This window comes from Rana temporaria, chromosome 1, assembly GCF_905171775.1.
Source record: "Rana temporaria chromosome 1, aRanTem1.1, whole genome shotgun sequence".
NCBI classification, from domain to species: domain Eukaryota; kingdom Metazoa; phylum Chordata; class Amphibia; order Anura; family Ranidae; genus Rana; species Rana temporaria.
The window spans coordinates 95,901,701-95,922,479 of NC_053489.1; the positions used below are offsets into that span (position 1 = coordinate 95,901,701).

At 41.9% G+C, this 20,779-nt stretch overlaps 1 protein-coding gene across 3 annotated transcripts in view; it reads left to right on the forward strand.

Annotated features, from left to right (window-relative positions):
• Positions 1-20,779, forward strand: part of AP3B1 (adaptor related protein complex 3 subunit beta 1) — a 468,642-nt gene that overhangs the window by 80,999 nt on the left and 366,864 nt on the right. For all 3 annotated transcript variants that reach the window (XM_040340812.1, XM_040340820.1, XM_040340803.1), the window contains exons 2-3: positions 3,957-4,032; positions 10,829-10,903. In XM_040340812.1, coding sequence (XP_040196746.1) covers positions 3,957-4,032; positions 10,829-10,903 — 151 coding nt within the window. The remainder of the gene's footprint in view (positions 1-3,956; positions 4,033-10,828; positions 10,904-20,779) is intronic.

Consider the following 20,779-nt stretch of genomic DNA (forward strand, 5'->3'; position numbering starts at 1 on the left):
TTCTGGTTGCGGCTGAATGCAGGATTGTGCCGATGGTTAGGCATGCAGTTATTCTGGTTTTAGAAATGCAGCATTTTTGAACTTTGAATACTTACAAAGGTAGCCATGGTTATTTTCTATGGAATTCCTTACTCCACAATTTTTTTGTGTTTTTGTAGCTCCGTTGCCCAGTCATGGAGTTTAAGCAGTGTTTCATGTACAGATCACCTCCCCAGCGACAATCCCATTCTAAAAACAAAATATGCAGCGCTATTTCTGCCAACCTATATGTGATAATATTAAAAATGTAATTCCACTCCAGTGCATGTAATATAGTTATAGTCTGGTTGGAAAAAAAAAGTCCATCCAGTTCAACCAAAATAACAAATGTAATGTAACATAAAGGTAAATAAATACAATGTGCATTTACATCATACTAAAATAGTCATATGCAGCTTATTAACACAAGTATGCTCTCCTTCAGACTCCTCTATCCTTTCACATGTAACCATATCTCCCAAGGATCTGAATATAAAAAGGAGAAACCAAAATACTCAGTGTAAACTAGTTTTAAACTATTTTATTAAAAAAAAAAGATTAAGAACACTCACATGTGGTAACGTACCATAGTGTTAATTTAAAAAATCAATAGCAAGTGTAATATGTGGTGACCTCAGCCTGTCTGGCTCCGCCACAATGCGTTTTGTCAAATGGTGACTTCTTCAGGGGTGCTTTACTTTTCCTGGGTATTTAAAGTTTTTAGCGTGGGTCTGCTTCTATACATTTGTTTTGTGTTCACTATTTGTAGCAGAGCACGACCATGGCAGACAAGTGATGTTGTAGCAGTGATTAATTGCTGCTTCAAATTGTGAACACCAGCAATTGGCAGACATTTTGTAGCTAGCAGTTTAATCTCTATGATTTGACCCTAAAAAAGCAAATTGCCGCTACTACAATATAAACCAGAGCCACAGCATTGGGTAGTTTACTATTCAATACATTTTTGGTCTTACCAAGCGAATAACAAATGAAAAACAGTATTAAAGTTTTATTAGAAAGAAAAGTGATTATCCCATAATAAAGGATTATAGAAAGTACAGTAAAATACCACTTCTGTGATGAGTACTTTGTGTGTGTGTGTGTGTGTGTGTTTTTATTTTTATTTTATTTTTTATATCTATAAACTGCATTTAAAATATATTTTGATATCCTTTTGAGGTCCAGTGACATAAGTTACATACATGTTCACTTTGTTTGTTTTTATATACAGTAAAACCTTGATTTGAGCAACTTGGGTTGAGAGCGTTTTGCAAGACAAGCAAAATGTTTTAATTTGCCTTGATATACAAGCGATGTCTTGATATAAGAGTAGCGTCATGTCACAACTGAGTATAAAAAGAATAGCCTCTAAGTGTAACAATATGGTTACATTTAATGAAGGTACAACATTTAGCAACTTCTTGCTACACTTAGAGGTGCCTCTCTTCTCTTTTATACCCTGTAAAAAAAATGCTTTGATAAACAAGTGCTTTGGATTACAAGCATGTTTCTGGAATGAATTATGTTCGCAAACCAAAGATTTACTGTTGTAGAATTCTTGAACTTTTGCTGGAGACAGTGTTATCACCACATGGTTAATTTTGGTGAAAAGGTATGTTCCATAATAAACGATGAGTTCTCGGAGGTATGCAACACATGGGCTCTGACTACCATATCACTGGATGTTTTATGTCATCAGACTGAGATTGTTTTCAATCAGATAATTGCTCTTTGGCAGATGCAGAGAGATCACACGATCGCCAACAAACAGTATTAAATGGCAGGAGTAAGAGGAGACGTAACCTCTATATGAAATGAGCAGATGTGATTGTATATTTACAAACTTTATACAGAAGATTATTTTTGTTCGGCCATCAATAGTGTAGGTCGGTTGTATTTTATAGAGTATAAATCGCTGCCCCAGAATTCATCAGAATGAGTTAACTTTATTCAGTCATTCAGCCTTTTTGTTTAGGTGAAGCAGATTAGTTTGTATAAAAAGTTTCTGCTGGGTCATTTACACCCCATTCACACTTGTGCAATTTGTCCTATGACTTTGGACACCAAAGCCACCTTACATGTCATACCCCATGGTTTCCATTGATTACCATTCATATGTGTGACTTAAAGTTTCAGCGACTTCAAAGTAGTTCATGCGCTACTTTGGCCCAGATTTCATTTAACTTGTGGGCCATAGACTTCAATGTTAACCCTCAAAAGTTGCATGGAACATCGTACCTGAAGGTTTTAGATGCAACAGTGGGGTCGACTTTGCAGATGGACAACAATTCACATCCAAGTTGCACCCATCCAAAGTTGCATCCCAAAGTCACCTGACTTAGGAGTTGCACAAGTGTTAATGGAGCCTTCTGCAGGTTGACAAAAACAACCTTTTATGTGCCAAAATGAAAGCCCCCCATCTGTACAATAGAAACTGTATCTAAAATTGCATTACAGCCCATATAGTTTCATGTTCTTCCCCAGCCCATATAGTTTCATGTTCTTTCCCTAAACGTACCGTTCCCCTAGCCAAACTATAACTTCCTCACATCAAATGCATCAGCTTTTAAGGGCTCATTCACACCTTTTGAGTTGGGATATGCGGGGCAGTGTTGCCCAGTACAGTACCAATCCAAAGACAAGCCAGCTTACCTAGTTTTTCATTGTGTCGGTTGACACCACTGCGTAGTGATGGTGTGCATTAAAAAAAGGTTTTACATGCCATACTAGTAAAAAGGTTTGATTTAAATCATAATTCTTAAAGAGCAACTGTCATCTGTCTTGCAGCGGCTCCTCCTCTGACGCGCTGTTGAATCATCGTCGGTCCCATTCACTTTAATGGGACAGCTGGTGATGCGGCAGAGACGCTTGTTGCTGAGGGACGTGGTGGCAGCAGGTGAGTGGATGCCCACTAACTGGCGCACCCATATTGGATCTAAAATGACAGGTGCGCTTTTAAATGTAAGGACTTATTCTTGCTGATAGTTGGAATCTTTAATATTTGCAAACAAAGTGAAGGTTTCCTCCTAGAATATTAAGCTTGTTGGGTTGGTAAAACAGCGATATCAGAACCGGTTCAATCGTACAGTTTGTAGTGTACATAGATTCGCAAAACAATGGGATAAAGCGATATTCCTGATATTATCTCATGGTTACTGTGATATTGTGTAAATGAATTAATGCAGTGCATGTTATCTCGGGCTCATTCTACATAACTAAGCTCCATTTCTTGCTGAATAAACTAAATTATTAATGTCTTAAACTATCTTTTAGATTTTTTACTCCAAAAACATTTTATTAAAATTTTATAAAAATCAAATCCCATTTAAATCAAAATAATCCGTTTTTATTTTTATATCATTTGATTTTTATCCACCCTATTTTTTTTTTTTTAGCATATTCCTGTTAATCTTGCCAGAAATGTAGTGTCACAGCTTGGAATAAATTTTTTTTTTTTGTGATTTTTCTTTCACCCTACAAGAGATTTTTTTTACAAACTACAAGTTACGTTGTCTCCCCATGTAAGGGAGATGCAGAGAGGAAGACGTGTTTGTAGTACATATCAGGATAGCGGCCTAGGGTGACAAATGCTTTCCATAAATGAGTGCAATGAGCTAGGACAGGAAAGTGTTAGCAGGCTTACCAAGTGGAAATAAAGGGCAAAGAAGCCTGAAAAAGGAAAACCAGTTGAGCCACATGATGTAGGGGCTGGTTATTTATTTATTTTTATATGCACTTTTAGCCCTCTTGCTACAGTAGTGGATTTTCTTGTTAAGCAGGCCATACAGGTTGCCAATTTCTGGACAGCAGGCAGACCAGTTTACACTTCTACTACGAAGCCATGCTGTTGTCAGATTCATTTGAATAAACTGATGTACCCGCAAAGAAGTTTTTAAATTTTCTTTATTTTTATTGAACCTTTTCTCTATTCTTTTTAGAAATGAAGACTTAAAACAGATGTTGGAAAGCAGCAAAGATTCATCCAAACTGGAGGCGATGAAAAGAATTATCGGGGTATGGCTCTTTTTCACTTAATTCTGACAGATATGAACCCTATAGATGTGCGAACATTATGCTGATTAACCACCTCAGCCCCGGAAAGGATTTGCCCCTTAATGACCAGGCCATTTTTAGCGATGCAGCACTGCGCGGCTTTAATTGACAATTGCTCAGTCGTGCAACGCTTTACCCAAACAACTTTGATGTCCTCTTCTCTCTCCAACCCCACCCCCACAAATAGAGCTTTTTTTTTTTTTTTGGTGGTAATTGATCACCGCTGTGGTTTTTTATTTTTTGTGCTATAATCAAAGAGTGACAATTTTGAAATAATATCCCCAAAAAAATAAACAAATGAATTCATCAGTTTAGGCCGATATATATGCTTCCACATATTTTTGGAAAAAAATATCGTAATAGGCATAATACGGATTAGTTTGCCCAAAACGTATGACATCTACAAACTATAGGATAGATTTAGGGACTTTTGTTTTTTATTGGTAATGGCGGCCATCTGCAATTTTTAGTGGGATTGCGGCAGACACTTTTTTGACATTTATACAGCGACCAGTGCTATAAATAGCCACTGATTACTGTGTAGATGTCACTGGCAGGGAAGGGGTTAACACTAGGAGGCGATAAAGGGGTTAAATATGTTCCCTAGGTGTGTTCTAACTGTAGGGGGTGGGCTTACTGGCACATGATAGAGATCATTGTTTCTGATTACTGGAAACAGTAGATCCCTGTCAGAAAAAAGGGAATCACCTTTTTCTCTGTTCAGCCTCTGTATTGGGCTATCGCGGGTCGCCGGTAAAAATTTAGTCCGCCCGACCGACGGGAGCGAGCATGCCCCGCCGAGCTCCCGTCTGAGCGGCTGTACAGCTACACCGATTTGTGCAGGAGAGCCGACCTTTCGCTGCTGTATAACGACGACGGCTGGTTAGCAAACGGTTAAAGTGGTTGTAAAGTCAGAAGGTTTTTCATCTTTATGCATTGTGTGCATTAAGATAAAAGACCTATGTGCAATTTATCATGATTCTTTTCTATATGGTTCACACTTCTAAACTAATTAAGCACGTTCTGTAGTTTGTTATGGTCCGTCTATTAGGTCAACCTATAATAACATAAGAAACTGGTGTTCTCGGATTCTTTGGCAGCCATTGTATAGAGAGATATGGTCACATGATATAAAGGATTTGATTAGCCAATTTGAATTCAAGTCCCTCCCCTTTTTTACGGATAACGTGTCTAAATGACTGGGTTGTCGAGGAATTCTGTAGCAATTTTTCCATCAAATGTAAAAAAAAAAAAATCATGCCTTGTGAAAGGGGTTGTTGGCCAAAGATGGCTATAACAATGTACCAGTACAAAATCAATGTGGCTTTAGGGCGAGGAGGGGGGAGGGGGGGGGGGGGGGTTTGGCAAACTGGATGTTCTTTAAAATGCAGGTTGTCCTAATGCAGGGCAAAGCCAAAGGTTTCAGGTAATGGATAATGTGCACATGTGCCAAGACTATGGACATAAAAGTATTGCATATTCCTAACAAGCAGCTAAGGATCTTTAAAGCTCCTGGCCTCACTAGCAGCTTGTACTCCAACGTAATTTATCTTTAGATTGGGAGATTTTAAAGCGTATGTCACGGCCAAAAAACAACATTTAGTACATCTCTGTAGGTCATGCACAGAAAAATAGCTGATGTGCCAGGAATTCACTGATTAGCCATAACATTACGATGATACACCTAACCTTGGGTAGGTCCCTCTTTTGCTGCCAAAACAGCTCTGACCTGTTGCGGTATGGATGCATCTAGACCTCTGAAGCTGCGCTGTAGTGTTTGGCATGAGCTGTCGGTAGCAAATCATTTAAGTCCTGTCAATTGCGAAGCAGGGCTTCCATGGATTGGACTTGTTCTTCCAGCACATCCCACAGATGCTCGATTTGGATTTAGATTAGGAGAATTTGAAGACAAAGTCAACACCTTAAACCATTCTTAAACCATTTTTGCAGTGTGATGGTGCATTGTTCTGCTTAAAAGGCCAATGCTATCGTGGGAATACTTTTTTCCATGAAAGGGTGTACTGTGTCAGCAACAATGTTGAGGCAGGTGCTACGTGTCAAAGTAACATCCACATGAATGGCAGGACATTTCCCAGCAGAACATTGCCCAAAGCATCACACTGCCTCTGCTTTCTTGCCGTCTTCTTCACCTAGTGCTTTCTGGTGCCATCTCTTCCCTGGTAATCATTGCACACGCACCCAGCTATCAACACGATGTGAAAGAAAACACGATTAATGAGACCGGGCCACCTTCTTCCATTGCATTGTGGTCCAGGTCTGATGCTCAGGTGCCCATTGTCGGCGATTTTGGCTGTGGACACGGGTCAGCGTGGGCACCCTGATCGGTCTGGGGCTATAAAGCCCCATACCCAACAAACTGCGATGCACATTTTCTCTGCTTTGCACACATTTTATTTCATGGACAACATGTTTACTCGCTGCCTAATTTATCCCACTGACTTTCAGATGCCATTGTAATGTTGTTCATTTCACTAGTCGTGATCTTAATGCTATGGCTGATCAATGTTTTGTGTACTGTGTACATGACGACACAGCTCTGAATTCTTTAGCACATGTTGCTAGCCCTGCATACCTAATTTCTGATGGATTACAAAGAATACAGCACTCATACTTCATCTCCCTACTTGTGCACAGGCAGAGAAAACAGGTTATCCACTTACAAGATTTCTGGCAGAATTCTCACTAATGTTAATCGAACAGATTTAAAGTGGATGTAAACCCGATTAATGAAATGCATACATCTCCAGTGTTTTCTTAGCTCTTCTAATCCCTAAGTCCTGTGACTTTCTCCTGCTCCGTTCATCTGTTATCTGCATGATAACTTTTGACAAGTTCTACCACAACTGTGAAAAGCCTGAAATTTGTGTCAGGGTGGGTGCTATAAAATGATTAGCAGAGAGCTGATTTATTCACAGCACAGCTCTGCAAGTCTCTGCCTATGTGGAGGGGGGTGTGTGCCTTTCCTCCAATCTGCTGTCTCAGTGTAAGGCAAGAAACCACATCCACAGGTGAATCGGGAAGAGAAGATTCTAACAGGATGTCTACTTTCTAAACAGTATATAAAGCTGAAGACCACAGATATACATGTAAAACTTATGTAGGAGGATTAGTTTCGTGCTTGTGTATCATCCGAGTATGTTCACTTCTCTGTTTATATGTGAGGGTTTACATTCACGTTAACAAAGCACTTTCAGTGCTATATTTAGCAGTCAAGAAGAGGGCAAACATGGCTAAACATTAATGTCAGGGATTTCTAATGGCTTAGAAATTATATCTGTTTCCATTACAGGCCTCCAAGAATCTGCTCTCCATAGAAAGTAGAACCTCATTCACATGGGTGCTAGTACGCAAACTGCGTGAATAAAGCTTTTGCGCCTACATCCACTGTAAACTGCATGGCGGCTTATGAAGGTGAATGCAGGCATGGTGGCATGTTAAAATTTGCAGGAGATAGACAGTGATTCTGATTCTCTGAATGCACACTGTCTGCAATGGCTGCACCTACATTCACCTCCATAAGTTGCGCGCACATTGGGGTGGATGCAGGCACAACAACTAAAGGTCTCATTTGTGAAGTTTAAGTTCCAGAACCCATGTGAAGCCTAAAGGGGAGAGGAGATGATATTTCAGTGCCTCTGTTACATTTAACCAGTTGCCGCCCGCCCACCTTCAAATGACAGAGGGACAGTGTGGCTCTCGTTCTGGGTGGATGTCATATAAAGGCACCCAGAAAGTCTGCTCTCGCGTGCCCACGGCACAGTGATCGGGTCGAGCAGTGTTGCTAGGACACAGCGTGACCCCGATCTCTGTAAAGAGCCGCGGCTCTTTAACCATGTCATCGGCTGTGTCCAATCACAGCCAGTCACATGTAAACAAGGAAGTACTGGCATCTCCTCGCAGGGGAGACCATGGCTGGTAATCGGGGCAATGATCGTCAGTGCCCTGTTTACAGGAAAGCCCTAGCAGTGCCCATAAGTGATGCACATCAGTGCAGCCATTCAGTGTCCATCAGTGCTTACTATTATTGCCCATCAGTGCCGTCTATCTGTGCCACCTATCGGTGCCTATCAGTGCAACATATTGGTAGTGCTTCTTCATCTGTGCCCATCAGTGCAGCCATAGGCGTGCGCAGCGTATTGGATTAGGGTGTGCACCTCAAAACTGAAACACACACGTGTGTGGGGGTGTGTGTGTATATAGTAAATACACACACACACAGACACACACACACACACACTCTCTCTCTCTTAAATAAATGTAAACAAACATTTTAAAATGTGTTAAAACCATTTTTTTTATTTCAATACATTTTACATCTTATGGCAGAGCTGGTCAGAGGGAGAAAGTGGGGGTGAGATGGGATCAGTTGGCAGTGGTGGTGGGGGAAGGGGAATGGGATCAGTGGCAGTACTGGGGTGGGATGAGTGGCAGTGCTAGGGGATTGATGGGATCAGTGGCAGTGCTGGGGGGGGGAGCGATCAGTGGCAGTGTTGGGAAGTTGATAGGATCAGTGGTTTTAAAAGTGGTTGCGGTGGGAGGCTAATGGGGATCAGTGGCAGTACTGGGGGGGAATGGGATGAGTGGCAATGTTGGGGGGATTCGTGGCAGTGCTGGGTGGGGGAATGGATGGGATCGGTGGAACTTGCTTGCTCTGTGTGAACTAAATGCTTGCTGTGTCCCCGGCTCTCTCAAGGCTTAATGTGTCTCCTTACACAGTGGAGACCTCCTCTGCTATTCCGAAACGATCAGTTGGCTCTTCCAGTTCCCCGGATGCCATGCCCCCATCTGCCTGCTGCTGTAAATTCAATGGGCGGGGCCATGGAGAAGCTGAGTGGGCGGTCGTGCAGAAGTTACTTGGAACAAAGGATCAGGGGGAGATGGGAGGCGGAGCCAGCAATGCTAGTACAGTAGCCGATGGAAACATATAGCACCAGGCTGGATGAGAGGGGCAGCTGGGCAGCAAATTGAACAACCGATGCTCTGCATTTTCCTCCATGCAGCCCCTGAATGCCGGCCTTTCCTCCTCTTTCTCCTGAAGGCATTCAACGATTGTAGGGCAGAAAATGCAGAGCATCTGCTGTTCTATATGCTGCTCCTCTCATCCAGGTGTAGACAAGTATGTCAGGGGATTAGGGTGTGCCCAGACACACCCGGCACCCCCCCCTGCGCATGCCTATGAGTGCAGCCTATCGGTAAAGGTAAAAAAAAATTACTTACAAAATTTACTGACAAACTTTGAAAAACTTTTTTAATTTTTATTTTTTATATTTTGGTTCTAATTTCGGTATCGCAGTTATTTTCGGTATCTGTTTCGGTTTTCGGCCTAGTGTATTTTTTTCATTTTCGGGTTTAGGCACCAAAAAAAAATTTGGTGCACCCCTACTTAACTGCATGCCGACCAGCCGCCGCAGTTATATGGTGGCAGATTGGCTCTGCTGGGCGAGATCACGTAGCTATACGTCATCTCGCCGAGCAGACAATAGGGGGGCACGCCCCCGCGATCACCGCCGGGCACCCATGATCGCTCGTTACAGAGCGAGAACCGGGAGCTGTGTGTGTGTAAACTCATAGCTCCCGGTCCTGTCGGGAAAAATTACCTATCGTCTGTTCATACAATGTATGAACAGCGATTTGTCATTTCCTCATGTCCGTCCACCCCCCCTTCAGTTAGAACACACCCAGGGAACATGAATAACCCCTTCCTCGCCCCCTAGTGTTAACCCCTTCACTGCCAGTGGCATTTTTATAGTAATCAATGCATTTTTATAGCACTGATTGCTATAAAAATGCCAATGGTCCCAAAAATGTGTCAAGTGTCCGCCATAATGTCGCAGTACCGATGAAAATCGCTGATCGCCGCCATTACTAGTAAAAAAAAAAAAAATTAAGAAAAATGCCATCAAACTATCCCCTATTTTGTAAACGCTATAACGTTTGTGCAAACCAATCAATACGATTTTTTTTTTCCGAAAAATATGTAGACGAATACTTATCGGCCTAAACTGAGGAAAATTTTTTTTTTTATATATTTTTGGGGGATATTTATTATAGCAAAAAGTAAAAAATATTCATTTTTTTTTTTCAAAATTGTTGCTCTATTTTTGTTTATAGCTCAAAAACTAAAAACTGCAGAGGTGATAAAATACCACCAAAAGAAAGCTCTATTTGTGGAAAAAAAAGGACGCCAATTTTGTTTGGGAGCCACATCGCATTTGTCAGTTAAAGCGACGCAGTGCTGAATCGCAAAAAGTGGCCTGGTCTTTGACCAGCAACATGGTCCGGGGTTTAAGTGGTTAATGTGTGTTCAAATATGTAAATGATTTGATGATTAGAATTTGCGCACAGATTCAATTTAATCCCAGCCTTTTTAGCTGCTTACACTTTACTGTTGCATTTCTTAGTTAAGACAAATAAAAAATCTGGCTTGCATCTTAGGCAGAATTCTGGGAAAATCGGTAAACCAATCACACAAGCAGGAAATAAAATTTTCTGGAGGCGTGCCATACACCAACTGTGTACAGAATGCCTCCATGTAGCCATATTGCATTTTACTGAAAATTACAGCACTGAAGACTATAAAGGGGATAGTTCTTCTTTTTTTTTTAATAACATTCAAATCAAATATGGCTTGCAATTATACAGTATATGCTATAGTTATTATTTACTAATTTGTTTCCCACTGAAGTGGAGTTACCCTTTAAAAGCAGTTAGTAATGTATGACTTTTTGTTTTTTAGATGATTTCAAATGGAAAAAATGCCTCTGAGCTGTTTCCAGCTGTTGTTAAAAATGTCGCCAGCAAAAATCTCGAGGTAAGCAAAATGCCATTTTCTTATATGCCGCACTTTGGGGAGAGGTTTGGAATCACAGCAGAGTTTCACTTGTTTATGGAACTTCTTTACTGTGATGTTCCAATCAGGAAAAATAATAATAAAGGGCTCATGCACCCAGGACATTTTTACAGCTGCCGTTAGGGGCGTCTGACCTTTTTTCTTTTTTTTTTTAACTACTTCTGAGCGCCCTTCCATGTTAGCCCATGTGTCCATGCACACATAAACTGTCAGAGGCATAAGCGTTTTAGGGGCAGTAGAAAAAAAACGTCAGCCTGTGCGTTCAGGGGCAGAGGCTGTTGAGCTGTAAAAACGTCTGATGCTGTTGAACAGCGTTAAGCTATATCAATGTGTGTTTTTTTTTTTTTTTTTTTTTGGCAAAATCAATGGTTCCCGATGAGAAAGTCACACCAGAAGTTGGATCATGATGACTTGAAGTACTTTGATCAAGACGACGTGGGTTCTTCCGGTGTTCTTCCTCCGATGTTCTCTCGACGCACTCTCCCAGTGTAATGCTAGGGCCGCCATGTGCCAATACTTGTACAGCCAAGGGTCACGGTCACCTGGCATTGTCATCCAGAGACTCCACCCCCTTGTGAAGTCATTGCCCTGGGCATGAAGGGGTGGTGATGCCACAAGGGGCGGAGCCTCCGGATGACGCTGCCGTGTGGTCCTGCCCCTTGGCTGTATAAGTATTGGCACACATCGGCCGTAGCATTACACTAGCAGAGAGCATCAAAAACGGAGGGAGAAGGAAGAATAGGAAGCGGAAATGTTCATCAGCAGTGAGAGAAGAACCAGAGGCTGAAGACATCGCTGGAGGGAAAAGGAATCGGAAGAAGATACGCGGAGCTGCTTTAATGAATTTGTCAAAAACCTGTTTACTGTTATTTTTTACACTTTTTTTTTTTTTTTCATATGGGGTGGGTTGCCGGGATCTGGGGGTCCCCTTGTTAAAAGGGTTTCCAGATTCAGATAAGCCCCCCGCCCGCAGATCCTGGCAACCAGCAGCCAGGGTTGTTAGGAAGAGGCCCTTGTTTCCATGAGCATTGGGCGAGAGGTGCAGGCCTCCCTGCCCCAAAGCACCCACTCCCCCAATGTTGAGGTCATGTGGCCTGGTATGGTCCATGAGAAGGGGGGGCACTCACTCGCTCACCCCCTGCTTTCCTTACTTGCCAGGCTGCAGGGTTCCTCTTCAAGATCCTCAGTGCACAAGTCGCACTGCAAGTCAGATGATCATGATCAGACTTCTGGTGCGACTTCTATTCAATTCAATGGGCTCTTATAGGGGACCATTAATTTTGTATGGAGGCAGAGAAACGCCGCTAAAAGCTAGCGTGGCTAAACGTGCATTAACGCCAATAAACAAAGCTACTAAAAGCGTGTTTTTGCAGCTGCTTTTTCCTATCTTTGGTAGTGGCGTTGCAGCTCTGTTTTTCTAACGCCCTGTGTGCATTTGCCCAAAGTTCTACTTGATTCCTTTTTTATAATCCACCAACTCTGTTTTGGTAGATTTCCTTAGTACTACTTGCAGAATAGGCTGGGTTACCAGATGAGTTTGATTTAATCCTGTGGTTATGAGAGTTTTGGGCTTACCGTTGGTTAAGTTTTACTAATGAATTGTTAAGTTGACTATAAGAATGCAGGCCTTTAATGGAACATTGTTGAAAATTAAAAGGTGAAACAGTGAGTGGTTTATATCAAAGTTTGCAAATTATTATACATTACAATAAGAATAAACGATGACACAGCAATTATTTAAAACTTTTTTATTCCAGTCATTGCAAATCAAGATGAGGTATGATTTATAGTTTGCATAGGCATTGAAGATTTTTTTTGTTCCATAGCACTGTCCATGAGATATTACAGGGGTACAATTCTGAACAAACGTGTACAGAAAAAAGGCGGAAGAATGCTTACAATCAAAGTGGTACAGGAGTTATAGATACAAAAGGCATAGCGGAAGTGACTTAATATCTGTCACCAAGTGACCAGAGGTCACAGGCCTTGGTTAGTGAATTTACAAATGAATTATCCACGCTAGGACACACATGCAGTACTGAGGTAGCAGTCGGCATCAATTTGTTGATTTCAAATTAAAACATTATAACTAGTAATATGCGGCACATAAAGGGGAGTTCCACCCAAAAAAACAGCATTATGTATCAGCAAAAACATCTGGAATTTTTTACTTACCCCTTCAGCACAGTTGCTATTGGGTCCTTTGTATTCTGCCTCGGCGTCCGTGATCGCTGGTGCTCCTGGGAGATGTGTGTCGTCATTACCCAGGAGTAAGTGGGCAGCGTTGAAGGCTTTGTTGCCATCACAACGGGGTGGGCACTTCCGACAATGCCGCCTGTTGTGATGGCAACGTCTGAAGTGTACATACTGCGCATGCACGATAATGGGTGGTGTTTGCTGGTCGCTCAGCTGCATCGTGTCCCGGCTTCACATGCCCACAAGCAAGATGAAAAATGCCAGCAAAACAGATGGGTGTCTTACTTTGTGAAATCGAGCGGCGATACATCCGTAAAACGTGAGTGCAATAAAGAAGTTTACTAAAAAAATGATATTCATGCAAAAAAAACAAAAAAAACTTTTTTAAACAGTTGGTACTGGATGTCGGAGTAGAGACCCTGCTCCAGCTTCATTGTGATGAAAAGATCCACATGGCACAACTGTGATATAGGCAAATCTCCTTACCAGAGGAAATGGACCATCATGTTCTAGAGTGGTCAATCTTGCCTTGTAACGATCAAAAAACTAGCCTCTGCCCGAAGAACTGCTCTCCACAACTCGTGGACAACTCCAGATAAAGCATCAAAGATGGTGTCCCCGGCGAGACCTGACGAAAGCACGCTGAATGTTGCGGCCATTTTGGAATTTGATTGAGATGCACGTTGTAAACCATCTTCATGTGAGTGAGCATTTTTTACTTAATAAAGGGACCATTCCATTTTAAATACTGCGTTATGGGATCCTTTGGAGGAAGTTACCTTATTTAGTTGCCAACCACTATTGGATGGTTTATGATTGCCCATTATAAACACAGTTTTTGATGCTTTATCTGGAGTGGTGCATGTGTTGTGGAGAGCAGTTCCTCGGGCAGGGGCTCATTCTTTGACCATTACAAGGCATGACTGACCACTCTAGAATATGAGGGTGCATTTCCCCTGGTAAGGAGATTTGCAGGGTGGATCTGTTCATCACACTGGAGCTAGTGTGGGATCTCTATTGTCTGTCTGTTATATGAACTTTTATTTATTTAGTAATAGGCGCTGCCTTTTACCAGTTATTATATTAGTGAATGACTAGGGTAGTGAGGGATATGAATATACTATGTTGACATTTTGGGGGAATGTTTTTAACCCATTAAAATTGAAGCGTTGGAAGAACAGGGAAATGTAAAGCAATGTGACGACAAATCACAGTAAACTGAATGTTATTCTTTGGTTTTTAGGCTTCATGCACACTGAAGCTAAAAAAAGCTATAAAAAAATGCCAGTAGCTTTGCAGGGAACCTTTCAACGTTTATGAAAAAAAAAATGCTAAACGCTGGCGCCAGCGTTTATGAGCTTTTTTCGGCGTTTTGCGTTTTTTAGCGTTTTTCCTGCCGAATAATGGCACTTTGAACGCAAATTTCGGGTGTTCAGAAAAAAGCCAATAAACTCCAAAGCTCAGTAACACTAAAAAACGCCCAGGTGTGCATGGGCACATAGGCTAACACAGAGTTCAGTTTATGGGCTTAAAAAGAAAAAAAAAGCCAAAATGACAATAAACGACAGTTTATCAGATTCAGTGTGCATGGAGCCTTAAGCAGGCCATACACGGTCGAATTTTAAACAAATTTTATTTTCAAAATCAGAAAGTTCGTTTTTTTTTGATCCTATGATGCCACCATTGATTTTCAAAATTCGGCCAAACAAACCTTCATGTTGCCGGGAATTTTCGTTTTTCTCCGGGAATATTCTTTTCTCTCCGGGAATATTCTTTTCTTGCACATGTGCATTTTTTTTTCTATTACATTTCTCGCACAAGTCTCATCATTGATCAGAAAATCGTTTGTTTTTCCAAAAATTTCCAACATGTCGGATTCCTCAAATTTGTTTGCCACACGAAAATCGGCTGTTGCTGCAGCCCACTAACGGTGCGAAATTTGTACGAAATTCTTTGATACGAATCTTGAACCGTGTATGGCCGCCTTAACTCTATGAATGTTTCTTTAGGCTATTATTATTATGCAGGACTTCATCAGTGCCAATTGTTTGTGCAGCACTTTGTGAAATGGAAGTAGTCAGTATGGTAACTCCACATTTCCGTCAAGAATATCTTTATTAAATGCAAGAATAAATTGTACATGAAGCATACATTCGTTACAGTAATCAGGTGGTTATTATAACATAAGATTGACTAACAGTATCCTCTTTCTTAAACAACAATAAACGGGAATATTTTAGCCATGTTCTGTGTACTATCGCAGGAAGAGTTTAAGTAGTTAACATAGCCAAATATGTAATCCTTACAACTTGTCCTAGTGGCTAGCGGATAATATATCAAAGATAATACGTCCTTATTTAATGTAACCTTACTACCGATCAACTTAAAATTTCTAAAATGTGCTACCTTTTCAAAGTTAGCGGTAGATACACGAGGGTACTACCTTATGCAGTATCAGATCAGGAAAAGGAAGAAGGGAAGAAAAGGAAGGAAAATGGGGGGGGGGGGGGGGGGGGTCAGGTAAGGAAGTCTGCAGGGATGGGCTAGGATCCGTCGTCAAAGCATGAAATGTACAACGGTTATTTTTGTATAGGAAAGCTACCATGGCATCATTACACCTTTATTAAAATTTTCTGGTATAGCATATTGTATCCAAGGGTTCCATATTTTTTCAAAGTTGGCGATCGTGTCCGTTTCTAACGCTTCAATTTTGGCGTGCGTCATAGCAATATTCATTCTATTTTTTGTTTCCGTTGTTGATAAAATTGGAGTTTTCCAAGCTTTTGCTATGGTTTGTTTGGCTGCCGTAAAGAGTTGTGTTAGTAGCTTGAAGTGCGTGTGTGTTAGATTGATGGGCTTTAAATTCAGTAGTGCCAATTTAGGGTCTGGAAGTATTCTCAATTTAGTCACCGCATTTACTATCTTGAAAATCTTATCCCAGAATTTCTGTACTATTGGACACGTCCACCAAGTATGAAAATATGTACTTTTGGTGATGCAACCCCTATAGCAATGTCCGGTGCAGTTTGGTGCATATTTAGCTATTCTGCTTGGCACCAGGTACCATCTCATTAATACCTTATAGCCCGCTTCCAATGCTATTATATTCGAGGAAGCCGATTTAGTGTTTCGCCATATTTGATTCCAGTCCGAGGTATTAAGTTCTATACCCAGGTCACTCTCCCATTTCTGAACATAAGGAAGCTTTGTTGGGTAACTGCACATTTCAATATAAGAAGGGTTAGAGCTTACAATCTAAGTTGCCAATGTATGTATTTTGGAACGGTTGTTAAAGTCAGAAATAATGCATACTTTCTAAAACCTGTTTACACTTTTGACTGGTTTATTATGTATTGACCAAAGCTATGTTTTTAGCTAAAGAGGAATATTCATTAAATGAGCTGCATATGAAAAGAAAACTGTATATAAGTAGAATACACATAGCTGACATTGAGTCTTTTGTACACCAAGGAGCCCAGTTGCTTATCCAACATTCAGTATAGATGTTTTTCAGGTATATACGGTTTCCTATGATAGCCCTGGCAGTAAGGTTAATGGCAATATGTGGGTAGCACTATTCTTTTTTTTTTTTTTTTTTTTTTTCTCTGCGGATACTGAGGTATGATGGCACCACCTGTATAGTATTTAGGAGCAGAGTCTTCATAATCTGTGTGATCAGGACAGGATCTCTAACAAGCACAATGCCTCCACTCAATTGGGGCTTGTAAATAGCAAGTGAAATCCCAATTGAGAAATATATCTTCACTCAGACTGTAAGCCACACAGCATTGTATTTGAAAGTCCATGTATTGAAGAAATAACATTCAGTGAACCATCCAACATTAAGTTAGTATTTTCCAAACGGGAACATGAAATTATTAACAGTCTCTACGTATTTCTCAGCGAGGTGACACTGCAGAACTTACTCAGTCTGTGTTCTCTTAGCAGCCATTACTGTTCTCTCCATATGCCTGTCTCTCCACCCATTTGCCCACAAAACTCCTTGCCATCCTCTGCTCTTCTTGATGACCGCATCCTTTGTGAGAGAGAGAGCATAGCAACCATATTGGAAAAGGGGCAAACAAACACTGCATAACATGCACACATGCACTTGGTAAATGGGCAAAGAAATGATCACATCACTACTACATGTGCATTGCCACTTTTACCACTTACTGGACACATATCATGTATTCTTAGGTTCCGTGTACACGGAACGTTTTTACAACGGCCCCTAAATGATTAAACTTGACAGCTAGTAACCTACGTTTTAAAACGTCTGTTTTGATGCATTTACATGCTGCGTTTAGTGGCGTTTTGCTACGTTTGCGTTTTAGAAATACCTTTTTTTTATGGGCAAAAACGAAAAGCACCTATAAACGAAACGCGGGTTACCGCGTATAGCCGTGTTTAGTGTCTGAAACGTGGAAATCTTCTGCGTCTGAACTCATTATTTTTGCTTTCAAGGAAACGCTGTTAAACACAACTGCATAAAAACGGTAATAAACGAGACAGTGTACATGGTCACATAGTATAACATTGAATGTGTTCAGGAGCAGTTGGGAAAAAAAGTGTCCAAATGCCTCTGAACGTAGGTTTAGCAGCGTCGTGTGTACATGGGGCCTTAACCAGTGATAATTTATAAAGAAGCTTGATTGTATGCTGGTATGACCAGCTCATTAAAGGCTAGTTTCTGTTAGTGAGCTCTTGGCTTGGTTTAAAGTCTTAGGCCAGCCATAGACTGGTTCAGCAGGAACCAGATGAGTCAAACAGTATGTGGGCAGGATGAATGTAACAAGTTGGATTGATTGATTAACTTGGGTACAACCAGCCTGCCAGATTTACCTGCGATTATCACCAGCGGCTACTATAGCCGCTAGCAATAATATGTCTACTCCCGGCAGGGGTGGCTTCCACCGCCTGGAGAATACATTGTCTATATACATTTATTTAATAAAGTGCTAGTGTCATAAGTTGATTTAAAGATTTTGATTGGAACCCTCCCCCCCTCCGGTGTCACATTTGACACCTTACAGGGGGGTGCGGTTACCTGTCTAAAGACCGGTGTTTGCACCCACTTCCGGCCACACAGTTTCGGAAAAACTGCGGGCATGACGTCACCTCCCGTCGTCCTCCCGTTGTGGTCTGGAAACACTCGGCTCCCAGAGCACAGCGGGAGCCAATCAGCGGCGCAGCGCAACTCGCGCATGTGCCGCAGGGAACCGGGTAGTGAAGCTGGAGCGCTTCACTTCCTGGTTCCCTCATGGAGGATGGCGGGGGGAGCAGCAGAGTGACGAGCGATCGCTCGTCCTCTGCTGCGGACGGCGCTGGACTCCAGGACAGTTAAGTGTCCTAATAATAAAAGTCAGCAGCTGCAGTATTTGTAGCTGCTTGCTTTTAATATTTTTTTTCATGGCAAATCCCCTTTAATATCAGTTATAGCGGGGCTTGTATACCGTGACCTCATTCCACACACAGTGTCTACTTGTGACTTGTAGGAGCACTAGTGCAGCTTGCAGCTCAATCTGCATGTTGAAGCTGTCATTCCTGGATGCTTGGCTGAGCACATCATCCTGTGAATTTAATGGTGGATGTTTTCAATTCCTTTTCAATTTTGTTACATTATGAGTGGCTTTGTTTGGTTAATTTTTTTTGGGATATGCCTATGTGAAATGCATGGGGAGAGAGCTGGAATATTATGATGCAAGCGAGTTAAAGTGGAGTTTCCAACCCAATTTTTTTTTTTCATTGTACTCATAAGACCTAAAAATATTTTTTTTTTTTTTTTTTTTTTTTTTTTTTTTTTACTCGCCTGGAAATGCCTGTTGCTAGGATCCTGACATCATCTCCCTCTAATGCTCCTGGGAAATGTGTGTCATCATTTCCCAGGATGCAGTGCGCTACCCAATTATCACTCCCCATCCAAGACTTCCAGGAAGTAAGTGCTTGTGGGCTTCACAATGCCCACTAGCAAAATGACAACGGTGTGGACATAGTTTTGTAAACTATCTTTTTTGAATAATTATGCAGAGCGGCGGCGGATTGTAAAATAGTAAGTGACCGGATTTATATTATAAAAACGCATGATGAAAGGACATACATTTAAAAAATGCTAGTTGTGGTTGGAACCCCGCTTTAAGACCCTTATTATTATTTAGAGTCAGAACCTGTGGTGAGGTAGGCTATGTAACTGGGTGGAGGAGCACGGAGGGAAGTGGAGTTTGCACAGTCTCATCACGAAGGGCTGATTCACACCAGGTGCGGTAGAACTGCGCTGAGTGGCTTTTTCAGCGTAGTCCCACCGCAAGGACGAGGCCGAATGCCTTGTCTCCTATGTGCTCAGTTGACACCACTGCATTGAGATGGTGTGCGCGCATGATGTGCTCACATGTACGGCATTCAGAGCAGTGCAGTGTGAGGCAATCATCTGCCTCTTACTGAACTTTACTGAAATGTATGTGTGACACCTCAATAAGTCATTTTATAAAGGAAATGCTGCAAACCGCCGAGATCAGCACAGTGATCATGCGCTGAGCTTGGCCAGATTGTACTGCACACCAGCCGCTGTGCTGCAGTGAATCATTCCTTAGCGTCCTTTCACACTGATGCGCTTTTGATGCATTCCTATGCACTTACTGGGATAGAGGTATTTTTTTTTTTTTTTGTATAATCTTTATTTTCAAAAAAGTTTTTTTTCAGAGGAAAAACAGACGTACATACAGTCGGCCAACATGGCCCGATAAATGAAATATAACAGTCACATTGCATGTCAATACGGATCCTATCTCGGGCATTCAAGTGAAACATAGTGGCAAAATATACCCCTAGGGCGTGCCCATACCTGGAGTTGCATCTGGGGGAATGGTAAGCAGCATATACAGGGCACATTATAAACCTATTCCATAGTGAATCGCCCCGCCTGCACCACCTAAGCACACCCCAGTAGAAGGCAAGCCCCTCCACAAATCAAAATAAACAGAACAGGCCCTCGAGCGTCAGACCCACATGCAATGGGGGAGCAGGGAAAGGGAGATACAGAGAAGGGTCCTACAGACAAAGGAAGGGGCTGGGGGGGGGGGGGGGGGTTTGGGTAGCATCCGGTACACGTGCATCAAAAAAATTTGTGAAACTATAACGTCTCCACCATGGCTCTAACAGTCCATGTCGTCATCATCAGGACCACCGGGGGCACTCCCCTCTCTAACACCGGGCCCCCTACCAGAGGAATTCACCCCCTGGGGGGGCGCAGGCTCAGGCAGCTCTTCCGGCCCCACATAATGTATCCAAGTCGCCCATATCGAGTAGAATTTATCATATTTATCTTTGCACTGCGCCATCCACTTCTCGGCCTCCATAATTTTGTTCACCATAGTCACCCACTCAGAGCGGGTCGGTATCTGAGGCGTCTTCCAATGTATCGGAATCAGCCGTGGATAGAGGTATTTTAACCTACAGTTATAGATTGTCACTTGCTTTATAGTAGAACTGCATGGTTAAGGCTGGGTTCACACTACTACACTACTTTCATCCTACTTTGCTCTGTGTTCAAAGTTTCCCTATGAGAGCGTCTTGTAGTGTCCTACACAAGTCGGTCCGACTTTGAAAATGCTCCCTGTACTACTTTTGGTCCTACATTAATCC